At 40.8% G+C, this 16,130-nt stretch overlaps 1 protein-coding gene across 2 annotated transcripts in view; it reads right to left on the bottom strand.

Annotated features, from left to right (window-relative positions):
* MLF1 (myeloid leukemia factor 1) overlaps positions 1-13,435 on the bottom strand; it is a 43,628-nt gene extending 30,193 nt beyond the window's left edge. The window contains exons 1-2 of one of the 2 annotated variants that reach the window (XM_023623205.2): positions 13,328-13,435; positions 12,077-13,230 (exon numbers count right to left, since the gene is read on the bottom strand). In XM_023623205.2, coding sequence (XP_023478973.2) covers positions 12,077-12,123 — 47 coding nt within the window. In that variant the 5' untranslated portion in view covers positions 12,124-13,230; positions 13,328-13,435. Of the gene's footprint in view, positions 1-12,076; positions 13,231-13,327 lie in introns of those variants that run through there. The other variant, XM_023623206.2, reaches the window with a different exon arrangement.
* Between the last annotated feature and the right edge of the window lie 2,695 nt (positions 13,436-16,130).

The raw sequence follows: 16,130 nt of genomic DNA, 5'->3' as shown, positions 1-16,130 counted from the left end.
TATCTCCTTGCTCCAGGCTTTGTAAACCTTATTTTCCCCCCCCGAACAGGGTCTTTCTTGGTCATTTCTTGTAGGGGGTGTCTTGTGGCAATGAATTCCCTCAGCTTTTGTTTAGCTGGATTTTTATTTCTTCATCGTATGTGAAGGATAGCTTTGCAGGATAGAGTATTCTTGGTTGAAAGTCTTGTCTTTCAGAATTCTGAATATATCATTCCACTCTCTCCTAGTGTGTAAGGTTTCTGCTGAGAAATCCACTGACAGCCTTGACAGGGGTTCCTTTATAGCTTATTTTCTTCTTCCTTGCTGACCTTAATATTTTTTCTTTATCTAAATATGCCAGGTTTACTAAAATATGCCTCAGAGGAGGTCTTTTTACATTGATGTAATTAGGTGGTCTATTGGCTTCATGTCCTTGTATGTCCAGTTTCTTTCCCAGGTTTGGGAAGTTCTCAGTTATTATTTCTTTGAACAAGCTCTCTGCTCCCTTCTCCCTCTCTTCTTCCTTTGGGATATCTATAATCCTTATGTTACTTTTCCTAATTCAGTCAGATATTTCTTGAAGTCTTTTTTTTTTTTTTTTTTTGAATCTTAGTTCTCTCTCCTCCTCCACTTGAAGCATTTCTAGGTTTCTATCTTCAAGGTCACTAAGTCTCTCCTCCATAAAGTCCACTCTATTTTTTATGTTCTGTATTTTTTATCTCACTAGTTGTGTACTTCATATGCAAAATTTTTTTAGTATTTTTTAGAGCATCAGTCTCTTTGGTGCAGTATTCTATTCCTTCTGTTCATTAATTTTATTCCTAAGCTCACTGAACTGTCTTTTTGAGTTTTCTTATAACCTCTAGTTTATGATAGCTATTTTGAATTTTCTGTTAGTTAAATTGTAGTCTTCTGTGACTTCATGTTTGGTTTCTGGAGAGTTGTCATTTTCTTTCTATTTTGCAGTGTTACTGTAATTCTTCATGGTGCTTGATGAATTGATCCTCTGCCAGCACGTTTGTGGTAGTAGTCACCTTTTCTTATTTGGGTACAGCTTTGGTTACTTTGCATCTGGTCACCTTGGTCTTGTTTTCCTCCACTGGCTTTCTATAGCCTTGAATCCTGCTGTCCTGTGCACCACCTGCACTGTTGCTGTTCCCAGGTTGTCTTGGGGTGCTGGGTTCATAAGTATCACTGTCACTGGACGGGGCCTGAAGACCCAGGGACTTGCAGACAGCCCCTGCTGGTGGAGCTGGTATCAGGGTTGCTGCCCCTGGGGGCTAGGTCACGGGTTCTGCTGTGGCACCTGTTGCAGATTCCACCTGCCACTGTTGGGGGGGGGGGGAGTGGGCTAGGGCTGTTTTTTTCTGTTCCCACTAGAACAGGTCTGCTCGTAGTTGTGCCAGTGGCTGCCCAGTGTTCATGTGGGCCAGCTGCAACCACTCAGTGAGATCCCTTTGCGCTTCTTGGGTGGGTCATGTTCGTGTGGGCAGGGCTGTCACTCAGGCGGGCTACCTTTGCATGGGCTGAGCTGCCGCCACTTGGCAGGGAGAGTTCATGTGGCCAGGGCTGCTGTGGCATGATGGGTACTCCCACAAGCCGGGCTACCCCCACCTCCACTCAAGCATGCTGGCCGGGGTTATGCGGATCCTCGACCTGGACTGTTGCCACCAGGGAGAGGGAGGAGGCCACACCCCTAGTTCCACTGCTTCCTGGGGGTCCAGTCCACCCACTTTTGGAGGTATAGCTGCATGGATCTCTGAGGCATCCTGTTGTGCTGTATAGGGAATCCTCTTTTGGTTAATGGATATTAATTTAGCTGTAACTTAAGGGGAGAGAAAAAGAGAACTCACTCCATCATGATGCCGATGTCACTCTTAAGGTTCTCCTGTTTTAACATCCTCCCAAAACTCTTTCAATCTGAGACCTAACAGACTTCTTTTTCTCCTATCAAACTGGCTTCTCCAGCTTCTTGAGTTTTGTATCCTTTTTTTATTGTGGTAAGAATACCTAATATGAAACCTACCCTCCTAACAAAAATTTAAGCACACAATACAGTATTGTTGACCATAGGCACAAGGTTATACAGTGATCTCTAGATCTATTATACAGTTTCAATCTCTAGATCTTACAATTTTCTTGTTCCTTCATTTCTGAGATTCAGTACAGCAAAGGAGTACCCTGGGAGCAATAATCTATCCTCCTAAAAAGGAAGTGAGGAGAGGGTAGACTGACTGCAAATTTTAATTTTTCCTCAGTCACATATAGTTATTTTCATTTACTTGTTTTAAAATAGCAACACAAAGGGAAAAAGAACATTTTGCTGCCAGAAATCACTGAGCAGGCTTGGGGTTGGAAGGGAAATAGAGATTAGGGAAAGTGGAGGAGGAGGATATAAAGTAGACTGGCATTCAATCCATTTCAATCTCCTTTCAATCTGCCTTTCTATACTGCAGAGACTGGAAAGCTAAAAACTTAATTCCCTAGACTGCACTGTAGCTAAGGTTCTCGAGTTAGGTTCTGCCAATTATGGGCAATTAATTGAGAACTGGAAGGTAGAGGTGCAGCAGAGTCTGTATGTGCTATTAATCCTCTTTGCACATAGTTTTTCTGTAGCAGTGTTAGAATTTGCAGTGTCTCTGATCACTAGAGCTTCATGGGTATTGGGAGACAGTTATGAGAAATTCATTTTGTTATTACAGGTACAAGTAGGTTCACCATGGCTTTGGAGCCAGGAGCTTCCCAATTCAACAACTCCTAATGCTAGAAGTGGCAGTTACTCCCTTGGTGGTCTGGGTCTGTGATGTGGCTTTGGGAGTCATTCCTGAAAGGTTGATCTAGAGTCTGTTTCTTCAGCCATCACAGTGATTCTCTAAGCCATTTAAGAATAAACTCCTTCCTGCCTAAAATTGCTGGAGTAAATTTTGTTTTCTGCAACTGAACCAATGTAGGTGAGAAAGTTTACTCCTTTTATTTTTGTCAGCTTTAATCCCATTCCAGAATTTCTGAGTATTACTGACTCTTCCAACTATTTTATCATTTTTCTTTAAGTACTTCTATTTTTTTTCTACTTTCTTTTCTTTCTCTCAAAAAGGCAGCATAGGTTACCATTAATATTTTATGAAATAAGGTATTAATTGCCAGATGTTGGATGTTATTGAACTTTATGAACTTTTTTCATTTTTTAAACTTTATAGTGCATGTATAAATATGGAAAATTCAAATGGGAAAAAAGCTCTGCAATTCCAAATCAAACGCAAATGTTCAGTATAGGCTCCAAAATGCTTTTCTTTCACAATAATGATAAAGTTTATCTCTTGGCAACTCCCACTAGAATGCTGTAAAATAAAGTATGCCAACTTATCTCACTCTGTGAAAACCCTAAAGTATATTAGCTTGTCAAGTTTGTGTATTCACGTAAGATGCTACTAAGTTTTATGTTTCAATAAATTAGTATTTTCCACTTGTCATTAATTAGGCACAAGTTTTAAAAATATGCCAAGGCAGAAATTGTACTCCAAAAACATTGTGTAGTTCTGAGGTCTTATTGCCTTATTAACCTTGAACATTATTTATGAAAATTGAACACAGAAATTTGTTATATAGAATGTTTTGAGTGATTAAGTTGACTCTGGTATAAACAGTGTAAAGGTGAGTGTTTTTAACTTATCTAAAGGATTTCTTTTTTAACTACTGTGGTTAGATTGCTGATTTTCAGTTCAGAAACATAATAGCTCAGCAGTGAAGTTTTACTAAAAATAAAGAACTAGGTGTCATTAGTTTCAGCAGTCATAATCTAAGTCTTCTACTCAGAAAGCAGTGCCATTTCCCAGGTACACTTGATGATATTACAAAGTATTAAAATATAAAATAAAAAAGATCAGTATTCCCTGAATAAATCTAATAGGGAGGCTGCATATGAGAGTGTTTCCAGACGTTTTGTTCTACAGATCTGTTTATTCTTGTGCAGTATCCACTGCTTAAAGGAAACTTTTAAGCAGAAAAGAAATATAGTTATAAATTACTTAAATAGCAGATCCTCTGCATATCTGACCACAGGATAATTTCCAACCACCTCTGCATTATGGCCACTGTGGTCTGGATGACCAATTTTACAAAGCAGATGTTTAAAATGCAAATTCTAAACAAACCGTGACATGTCAGTACTCTTACTCCTCCGTTTGTTCTCCTCAGACAACTCTTGTCTCCTACATAGCCATCCGCTTGGTGACACTGCTCTACTTTCCAGCCTCTTTCCAGCTCACTGACAAGTTTTATAAAAAGTCATAAAAGGAAAGTGCTCTCTAGTGTGTGCAGGTTGAGGATGCTCTTAGTGCAATAGAACACAAAAATTTCAAGAGGAGTCCAAAAATTAAACTATTCTTAACCAAATTAGTAACTGAGTCTTTCAGAACGAAGAATGTCTTTAGTTGAATGTCTAGTATTAACTGGAGAAACATAGTTGTACTAAATTCACTTAGGAAATATAATAAAACAAAGACACCAGAGTTAGATTTAGATATTACATATATTTCATCCTTTCCAACTAAAAACAGACTCTAACATAGAACAAACAAGTAAAGACAGTATACATGCAATACAGAAAAGTATTATAAATAAGGTGATTTTTCCATGGATTCTTGTGAGATTTTTAATTTTATATTTTATCTTAACGATAGGACTGACAGGCACAGAAAATTTAAGACCACCCTTCCTAGATTTTCCACCTGTTAAGAGTTTGAGAACGCTGATTCCAGCAGAATTATAGGCAGCGGCCTCTAGGAGGAAGCTGTGGCCATTCACAGCTTCAGTGGGTCACAGACAGGCAGCGAGCTGCAGCTTGTGCGTTAGCGTAGTAGAGGGCAGAAAGGGAGCTGCTTTATGCTCTCCTCAATCAAGATCTGAAGATCAAAGGTTACTTTAAAATGGAAGGATCTTAAAGGAACAGAGTTGCAAGTAGTTCTAACATTCATAAATGAGTCGTCTAAGAAACAATTTCCTTCTAATTCTTACCTCAAACACTATATTATTACAAAGTATGGCATATCTAGATAATACTCAATGCCAGATGATACCAAGCAATTGGAATTATTGTTAATTTTGCTAGATGTGAATATGGTATTGTGGTTATGTAAGAAGACAACCATATTTTTCAGAGACATATTTGGAAATGCATGGGGGAAGATGACAAAAAGTCTGGAAATCGCTTTAAATCATTTTGGAGACAGCAGCAGCAACAGAGATGGATAAAGTAAGTGTAAATTGTGAAATTCTGGGTGATGGGTACACAGTATTGTTATTCTGTTATACTTTTGTATGTCTGAAATGTTTCAGAATAAAAAACCAATCCTTAAAGAAGAAAAAAAGAAACAGAACTATGTAAAGAAGGAATTTCACACCACCTGATGTTTTAAAAAAATGGGTCATTCAAAAAAAGAGTCCTTTAGCTTAGATCTTTATACTCACTGGACATTTAGAGCTTAGAATATGGGTACAAATATGGAGATTAAAATGTTTGTTCTTATTAATACGCAGTTACTTGAGAAATTCAATCAACTTCCCCTTTAGATATGTGAGAGATTCAACTGCAAAGAAGAAAGATATTTCAGGGAATACTAAATTTTGCTCTGTGAATAAGTGAGTATTAAACAGGTATTATTTTACTATAGAGACATAAACTTTATTAAGATTTATTTTTCTGCTTGCATTATAATTGGGCTAAAAATTCAGCAACTAAATGTGGCTCATTTAAAATGTGGCCCAGATTTCTCTTTATTTATTTTTATTTTTTTATTTTTTTATTGAGTTAATGATAGGTTACAATCTTGTGTGATTTCAGTTGTACATTAATGTTTGTCATTCGTGTTGTAGGTGCACCACTTCACCCTTTGTGCCCACCCCCCACCCCACCTTTCCCCTGGTAGCCACTACCAGATTTCTCTTTATTTAAATAGAAATAGGTATATTTATACATAGAGTGAATGCTAAAAAAACACGTTTATTTTTTTGAGTGACATGAACAAAAGCCTGCCTGGTGGAAAAAGCATTAAGACAAAAGTGGGCTCACAGTCTGGCTTTTGCACCTGTCTGAAGAAATCAGGAAGCAATCTGGCTGGACCCTGAAGTGAGTTCAACCCACGTCTACCCAGAACAGCACTACTTGGAGGTGACTTTAAGATTTCTCTTGTTCAACCGTGAATTCTTCTTCATCAAAGCCAAAAATCTCCTGTTGTAGCAAGGAGTTGTTTTAATGCTTTTTAAATTAACCCGGTACAGAGTTTGTTTTCTGAGGTGAGAAGCTACTAGTTTTTATATTTTTCTATTTATCCATATTGTTCTCTTTTGAAAATTAATGTTTCATTCTTCTATAAAAATAAATTGGAAATATGATGAGGCTTTATAAAGTTCATACCCTATAAATTGGTCATTTCATGTACATAAACTAGTCTAAAGTTATCATTTGTAATGTGGTTAAACATCTATATGAAAAATATTCTTTGTGCATCCACAGGATGCAGTATTTTGCAGACACTAAATTCATGCTTTAAGGAATATATAAAGACTAGGAAAATGCTTATGTAAATGTTGAGGAAAAGTAGTATATTTATAACCATAAATTCTGGTTCCAATTTTAGAAAAAAATTTCATATATGGAAAATGGAAATGAAATACATCAAAATGATAGTAGCTAAAATCTTCAGTTGCATGACTTCCTTCACCAAACTTTCCATAGTTTTTGGATTTTCCATAAGGATGCCTTTTCATTGAAATCTGGAAAAACTTACTTATACTTTTACAATGGCCATACTACCTCTTTAAGGACTGCTGACACAAACCACAACCAAACAAAATGATATTTGGCACCAATGCACTTTTGCTATTCCATATTATTAACCTATCACAAGCTAGGAAAAATAAAGTGGTGCCCTATCCCCGTACAAAAAATTTTAACTCAGATTGATTCTGGGTCTCTTGGGAATAATTTCAACATAAAAGTTTTTTTTAAAGGGCTGATAATGTTTCACTTCAGAATAAGTTCCTGTTTTTAAGACTCTCTCCAACATAAACTTTTTTTTTTTTTGCCAGAGTTACAATTTTATTTGGCCTGTACAAGAATATAGATATTTGTGCTTCTAAGTAAAAAGTATTACATTATTCTTTATTACATAAGGGTCTCGAGTAATTGACATGGCAATCCCATTCATCAAGGAAAATTCCTTCCTTCCAGCACACATAGCAGTGGCAAAAGCTTAGCCAGCAGATTATTATGGCTCTCTTGATCACAAAAAAGTGTCCCCTAGTTTCAATGAGGTATACAGGTCCCTAAAAGGTGATCCAAGTTTTGACATTAGAAATAATGCACATAATATTCACAGGAGAATCTTAAGGGCATGGGCCATGACTTCTACAAATTTATAATAGAGTCCACAAGGCTGGGCATAGAGTAGAAACCTAAGAAACACTTGAAGAATGAATTACATTTCCATAGCCAATTCTATTTTCCTACTGTTTAGAAGCACAGTTTAAAATGGTGGTGTGGCAGAAACCTTTGATATTAAGAATTGTAGGAATGACTATGGCCCCCTCTCATCTATAAATACTCTTCTACCTTTGGGTGGATACTTAGAATGTTCATTGATAGAACATTGTATGATATGATCAGATGCTACCAAATGGCATTCCTTCACTCAGCAGCTATGTCACAATCGTGTTGTGCTCCTTGGCTCCTAACTAAATGGTTTGTACCTAATGAACCAAAGAATGCCCCAAACAAATAGTTTACCTTAGAAATTCTTTCAGTTCAAGGCTTATAGTGCCTCATCATATCAAATTTGATCTTAAAATCTGCAAAGTTCATTTCTAAGAAATATCTGTATTAAAATGTTTCTGAGAACAGAAATTTTTAGGCGCTAAAAAATCACAGTAACTGTCAAAGTCAACATAGAATAGGATCTTGAAAATCAAAAGCTTAAATTTTAGCTGAGCATGCTCAGGCTATCTTTATTAAATAATTAGAATTAGAGGTTCATGTGGCAGAAGACATTAGCACCAAACTACATCATCTTCATGAAGACCCTACCTCAGACTATATGTCTGGAAACAAATATGTAAGTAACTTTCAACATTCATTGTTCACAAAAACTTATATAGAAGGTGACTTTGTTTTATTTCCTCCCACAACAATATTCTCAATCAAGAAAATATCAGTCAATGCCTGTCTTGTAACATGGAACACATTCACTTTCAACTCAGTGAACAGGTCAAAGCAGTGTCCTCCAATCACCTCCAAAGTGCAAAACAAACTGTTTTTTTTGAGCAAGATTAGCCCTGAGCTAACATCTGCCACCAAAACTCCTGTTTTTGCTGAGGAAGACTGGCCCTGAGCTAACATTCATACCCACCTTCCTCTACTTTATATGTGGGACGCCTGCCACAGCATGGCTTGCCAAGCGGTGCCATGTCCGCACCTGGTATCTGAACTGGTGAACCCGGGGCTGCCAAAGCAGAAAGTGTGAACCCAACCGCTGTGCCACCGGGCCAGCCCCCAAAATAATTAATTTTTTAAAAATTTAAAAATAGAGATTATAGATATGTAAGTTTTAGCTCCTGCTAAGAGTAAGGAGATGGGAAAAGAAGCCAGCTGTGAATATATGGAGGGGTTCTTGGACCTAAGACTGATCATCACACATATGGTGCCCATATGAAGCGTTGGGTGGCTTAAGGAAATGCTAACAATTGATGATTAAAAAGAAGGCTGATAGATTTGTCAACCTGCCACTGAGACTTTAACATCTAACAGCGGATAAATGGTAACACAGCTATTCTCTGTAGATTTGCATGATCAGAATTTCATTTCTGTAGCTCAGAAGATTCAAAGTTCACATTTCTGCACAAAGAAATTTCTAGATTGTACTAGATATATATAAACTTTTATACTAAATAATCAATTATTTTAGGGTATAGGATAGATGCCAAAACCATTTTAACTTCAAATTTTCCTGTCCATACATACATATTTCTATTTCTTCTTAAGCAAATAAAAATTGGAAGAAAAAATAATATTCTTGAGAGGAAACAGCATGCCAGGAAGTGCTAGCTTTTAGTCTTGTGTTTCTACCCAAATTACAAGTGTTATTTACTTAAGAACATACACATGAAGGCACACTGTAAGGCAATTTTCACTGAAATATCTTCAGCTCTAAAACATAAGATGATACCAAAATTTTTTTAAAGTCCCAAATACGTAATAAAACACCAAACTTTAAAATATCATTTTTAAAGTTTCCCTTTAATTTTCTGATGAAACATTTAACATGTGCTATTATGGGAAGGTAAACACTGAAAATGAAATATCTGAATTCAAAACCACCGATTTTAATTGGTTTTTTACTCAGATCTTTCAAGCATTTGACAACTTGACCACGGTATTTTACCAGTTTGATAATTCTAATTGTGCATCCAGGAACTATGTATTTTTTCTCTGCCTGCTTTTCAATAATTAGTAAATCAGCAGTGTGCGCTTATATTGATATCCCTGATTTTGAACTAATGGATTATTTAGAAAATGGTAGTGCTCAAACTGGAAAATGCCAACATCAACAATGGCATCTGCTGAATACAAATAACTACTTATAGCAATCAACTAAATACCAAATTAACTACTAGACAGAGAGTAAAGGTTACCAGATTATCATTAAGCAATATTTACTGAACACTTTCTACATGTCAGACACTAAACTAGCCACTACTAGGGAACCCAACAACCAAACACATAATGTTAGCAATAGGGATAATACTTATATAAAAGATGGTGGTCATGGAACCCTTCTGTGTTCCTCAAGGTTACTGGATGATTTAATAAGTAGTCTGTCACCTTTATCAATTCCTTACGTTTGACTTATATTAAATAATCGATACTCATTTTGTTTGGGATTGGGCTAAAGGGGTAGGTGAAAAGACAGATTACTTGAAATAAGTATAAACTCACATTCTCTTTCTCCCTTACCTCACCAAAGTATGCTTACTCTCTCTATATAGTTAATTGTGGAGCAAATAAATAAGCATGAATCTGTTTTATAAAGTTAATTACATCCTCAACTTTAATAATGCGGCTGCCTGCATTTGAAGAAGGCTACAGAGAGCGATGACTGAGAGGCCTACTGAGCGGAGCTGACGGTCCTTTCCATCCTAAGCACAGGGGCAGTGTTCTTTGATGTAGGCCTACTATTTGTGGTGTTACTATTTCTGACCTGACTCTTGGGTTCATCGCCTTTGCTCAGTCACCCAAGAGTTTAAATTACACTTTTGTAAGACGTTTTAAAGAAGGTACTAAATATACATTCACGGTTTAGCTAAGGCCATTGCTCTTTCGAAATAATCAAGAACATACTACAACTTAAAAGTTGTCTATCATAAACTTAACCGTTAACCATTGTACTGATGTCACAATTACATAAGAACCTATGGACATATTTAGTCCCTACTCTCAAAGGCTTTTAAAAGATCAAATGATAATACAAAATTTACAATTTGTTAAAATGACACTGATCTTAAATGCCCCAACAGCTCCTAAAGAAGTTAACTAAAACAGCATAATAAATTTGCCTGAGTCTATATATCCCTTATTTACAATGAATAACCTTTAGAATAAAAAGCTAATCATTTTATTTTTTCGATATTACTCATTTCATCTTTTCTACTGTTAATTATCCTTTCAATTATCACTTTTATGTTATTTGGTTTTAAAATAATACTAACACACAAGCCAATATAATATTTTCCTTTAAAAACAAAAAAATCTATGTAGTATACTGTTAACATTTTAACCTTTTTAAAAAATGGTCCCCAAGTTGCATAGATAGAGAATTTAAATGATCATAATAAATTAGGACATCAAGTCAAAATTCAAATTGACAAAACACTTGGGCAAAGGAGGATCACAAATCGTCCTGTCTTAGGGATCCAACTAGATTGTGTTGTTATTTTCTATAACCGCCAGAGGAAGAACTAAACAAGCAAAACCAGAAAACTAGATCACAATGAAACAACTAATTAACTTCTGGATGCCGTCTTGCTAAGGCATCAGATTAGCTTTGTGACACAGCAAGCAAACAGTGCATCTGGCAGCTTCCAGCCACTTCGAGGTGAGGGACAGCACAACTCTCCAACTTCGCTGTGCTGTCAGAACGCTTATTTTACGAAAAATGTTGTTTTAAAACCTTTCCCTTTTCAAAGAACTGTCATCTTGTGAAATAATCCCGGCCCCTCATTTGGAATTGAAACAGGTGCGGAAATAGGCGCATTCTCACCAGAAGTTCCACCCAGAGGGCAGTGACCGCCACCTGCAGCTCTGCAGCGGCGAGGCGCGACTCCCCACGCGGGAAGCAACCGCGCATCCGAAGTCCCGCAAGCTGAGAGCGGCCCGCATAGTGGCCCCCAAATCCTGCTCTCCCCTCCTTCCCACGCCCCCGTCCCCTGCCCCCCCCCAGGTCCTCTCCTCCCTGCCTCCCACGCTCCCGGTCCCCCGCCCCCCCACACCCCTAGGTCCTCTCCTCCTTGCCTCCCACGACCCGGTCCCCCGCCCCCCCACACCCCCAGGTCCTCTCTTCCCTGCCTCCCACGGCCCCGGTCCCCCGCCCCCCCACACCCCAAGGTCCTCTCCTCCCTGCCTCCCACGCTCCCGGTCCCCCGCCCCCCCCACAACCTTAGGTCCTCTCCTCCCCGCCTCCCACGACCCTGGTCCCCGCCCCCCCACACCCCTAGGTCCTCTCCTCCCCCCCCCCACGCCCCCGGTCCCCCGCCCCCGCACAACCCTAGGTCCTCTCCTCCCCGCCTCCCACGACCCTGGTCCCCCGCCCCCCGACACCCCTAGGTCCTCTCCTCCCCCCCTCCCACGCCCCCGGTCCCCCGCCCCCCCACACCCTCAGGTCCTCTCCTCCCTGCCGCCCTCGCCCGCGGTCCTCCTCTCCCGCACACCGCCTCCCGGAGCCCCCGAGGCCCTCGCGCCCGCGGCAGTTTTCACTCGCTGCCCTCCCTCACGGGAGCTCGGCTCGAGACCCCAAACTCCCGCCGCCGCGGCTCCCGGCCCCGCACTCACGAGAAGAAGGGGTCATCCTCAAAGCTGCTGCTCAGCATCCCGAACATCCTGGCTCTGTCTCCGGCGGCGGCGGACGCGGACGGCCCGCAAGACGATGGCACCCGCCTTGGCCGCCACCGGAGCCGCCTCACCGCGCCGCCGACACCTCTCCCCGCCGCGAAGGTCGGGCTCGCCGGGAGAGGGGGGAGCGTGCGCCGCGCTGCTTTCCCATTGGGCGCTGGCCCACTGACGTCACCAAGACAGGCGGGAACAGTGCGCCGCTGCCATGGCAACCGCGGTCAACACTAGAGGCGAGAGGTTTGGCCTGGCGCCAACCAGGCCCCCCCCTCCCTGAAGCCTCCGGAGGAAGGAGATAGCTTGTTCTCCGGCCGGCAGGAACGCAAAAATTAGACACCCTCTGTGCGACCTTGGGCAAACCGCCCTCGGCCTCGAACCCTTTCTCTTATCGGGAAAATGGAGATAGGTCAAGATTTGGGTTAGATGGCGTTCAAAGGCCCATTCACCGGCCACACCTTGTGATCCACAGAAGAGTCCTATATCCGAACCGCTCTGTGGTAGTTGGTCACAAGCTGTGCACACATAATGAGAAAACACTGTGCCAAAAGATTTTGAGTACAGTTAGTAAATAGTATACTCACTGCTTGAAGGAAATGGGATGAGGCCTATCAGATTTCAACAAACTTCCTTGCCTTTTGTGAGTCTAAAACTCAAAGCACCTTTTCCCAAAGTGGGAAATGCTTAGGTTATACGTAGACATTGTATTCAAAAATAAGATAAGAAAGTAGCTCTTTTTTTGGTCCTCTTTCCAGTTTCTATTTCAAGGAGCAAGTCTCACGTCGGTGCTGGTATGTCTTTAACAGTTCTCCAGCATCCTTAACCTAACAGCAGGACTCAGGCACAGGCCTGCAGCAAGCTGTCATATCCAATTAAAACTCTATTACTATATACTTTTAATTATATTTCTGGGTGAGCCTTCTGTTTATGGCAAGTGAAACTGGCTTTAAATTTAGTAGTTAGCCTTCAAAAATTGAGGTGAGAAAGTGAGCTAATTTAAAGAAATAGTACAGGCGGGGTTTGGACTTGGCGGGGGAAAGATATAGTGACAGTGGTTCTCATAGATTCTGGAAAAGACTGTCCTGACGCCTTCCAGGAGCCTAGAGAGAGGTGGAGGAGAAGACAGAAGAAAAAGAGGACATTAAAGAGAGAGCAGAATGAGAGTGTAAGCAGAGCAAATGTACCTTGCTTGTCCACCTTTAGTTCAGGGGGCTCCCCAGCGTCTCTGGGGCCTGTCTTGTGGAGACAGAGGGCCATCCATGGCTTCACAGGGCCTCCTGGGACCGGGGCAGACAGTGGCACTCTGCCAGCATCCAGGAGCCTGCAGGGCCTGATTTGGAGGTGCCAGGAGTACTCGGGTTATTTCGGGAGCCGGAAATTCAATCCTTTGGACCTTTTACCTCCCCACCTTTAGCCAAGTTCTCTGGCAGCCTCCTTGTCCTGAGACTGGTGGCCTGAGGTCCGGCCGACTTCCCACCCCAAGTTAGCTTAGCCCAGCTCTTCCCAGAGAGAGGACACTTTCTCCTCCAGCCTCAGGGTGAGGTTCAGAGAGCATGTACATATGAGGGATTTTCTAAATTAGTTTCAAGACAAAGAAAAATTGTTTTAGAAGACTTGAAATTATTTTCTCTTTAAAATACTACAATCCAAGATGTTGAGGCCATTTCAAAAAAAAACCTAAATGAAATGGGGTAAGTTATTGGTGATAAATGACTGTATTAAAATTGTTCTGGATTAAGGTCAAATAAAGCAACTTGTGAGAAAATGTTCCCTCTTGTTCCCATAGGGATTTTTCTTAGAAGCACGTTGTTAAAACAAGGAAGCTTTAGTCCAGGCACAGGTTAGCCAGGGAGTCACCCGGAGTTCTAAAAGCAGTTTGGGCCTAATGGCAAATGCTTAAGACAAACTAGTGGAGGAAAGAGGAGAGTTGAAGCTCAGGAGAGCTCATCAGTTTCCCATCTAGTGGGTCACAGGTGAGAGAGGAAAGAAGGGGTGGGTCAGGAGAGGATGAACCCTTGAGCAGGGGAGGGTAGAGCTGCAGAGCAGGACCAAAGGGGAGTGGGTCCTGGATATGGCTGTAAATGGAATCACAGTAGCTAATATTTATGGAATGGGAGCCAGGCACTGTTGTAGGCACTTCATGTGTGTTAACTCATTGAATCCTCATGAGACTTTTATAGGGTAGAGAGAGTTTTTATCTCCATTTATAGGTGATGCAACCAAGATGCAGAAAGGCTAAGTACATTGCCAAGGTCCACACACCAGTAACTGAACTAGGCTGGGAGCCCAGAGTCTCCCGGCTGCGGTTGGTTGCATCTTTAAATGTCGGTGGTAGGCCACACGTAAAGACGCACGAGGAAAGCAGGTAATCATTTCTCAAAATCATGCTGACAAACTAAGTAATGGGCCCAAACTAAAAAGTATAGAATTCGGTGGGAATATACTCAAATCAAACCAAGTCAATTTTACAAATATTTATTGAGTACCTATCCTGTGTCAGGCACTGATCTAGACACTGAGGTCTTGGGGAACAAAACAGACAGAAATCTCTGCCCTCCTAAAGTTTATATTCTTGTGAGGGTGGAAGGAAAATAAATGACATAGAAAGTAGTACTATGTTAAAAGGCAATAGGTATTAGGGAAAAAAACTGAGTAGGGTAAGGGGACAGAGGTGTGCAATTATAAATAGGGGGTTCTGTGTTGGCCTCATTGAGAGGTGAATTTGAGCAGACTCACTGGAAGGAAGTGGGCGTCTATTGGAAACACATTCCAGGCCAATGCAAATGTCCTGGGGTAGCAAGTACCTGGTATGTATAATGTATAGTCTATTCATATGTCCTGAAACTTATCTTCAGAGGAATGAGATGAGCCAAGTAAAATAGAAATTACCTATTAGCATAATGGCTCCCACTTGTGTTTCCTTGTCCCAGGCATTATATTAAGTACTTTACATACATTTTCTCATTCAATCCTTACAACAACCCTGTATACAAAGATATGTACCCCCATACCACATGTGAACAAACTGAGACCCAGACAAATCTGGTGATGGTATGGTCAATTCCAATCCAGATTCAGCCTCCTCTGAACCTTATGTTCTTGTCGCCACTCTACTTTGCTTCCCTGTAAGAAGTTAAATTAACCATCTCCTCAGCACCTCTGTGTACTAGGCACTTTCATGCACATCATTTCCAACCGCACTACAACTTACGTTTCATTTGAAAGGTCACTGGTGAGTTGAGAGAATACAGAGGAAAGCGTGAAACCCAAGGCAACCCCACAACTTCTAGTCAAAACACCAAGAGTGCAAAATGTCCGTGGGTCCTCTTTTCTTTCACCCGTTCATACATCAGTTCTTTATTAAGGACCAGTCATATCCCAGGCGCTGTTCTAGGCTTTGAGGATACGAAACTCCCTGGCCTCTTGGAGCTTGCATTCCAGTGGACAGCTCTCTCATCAGCCAATTTTGCAATCACCATGTTACAGCGCTTCGGAATTTTCAAAATGCTTGTGAAGATGTTATCTCAAGCGCCTGAGAAGAAGGAACCAGGTTCTGGCCTGCTGGACTTTCCGACTTAATCATAGATCTCCGGAGCCAGGGGGTTAGGTCATTGTAAACACCTTTCTGCAGTTAATTTCAATGTGTCCGGGGTTCATAGTCCGAATCCTTTTGTCTTAAGCTGTGCCCAGAGGTGCTCCAGTAGTGAGATGTCACAGCAGATTCACAGGTGGTGCTCTGTGACGTCTAAAAATTTTTTTATTGTGGTCATAATAGCTTATAACATTGTGAAATTTCAGTTGTATATTAATATTTGTCATACACCATATAAATATGCCCATTCACCCCTTGTGCCCAGCCCCCATCCCCCTTCCCCCTGGTAACCACTAAATTGTTCTCTTTGTCCGTAAGTTTGTTCATATTCGACATATGAGTGAAATCATACAGTGTTAGTCTTTCTCTGTCTCGCTTATTTCACTTAACATAATATCCTCAAGTTCC

The sequence above is a fragment of the Equus caballus genome, chromosome 19 (genome assembly GCF_041296265.1).
Source record: "Equus caballus isolate H_3958 breed thoroughbred chromosome 19, TB-T2T, whole genome shotgun sequence".
NCBI classification, from domain to species: Eukaryota; Metazoa; Chordata; class Mammalia; order Perissodactyla; family Equidae; genus Equus; species Equus caballus.
This window is presented reverse-complemented; position numbering and strand designations above follow the sequence as displayed.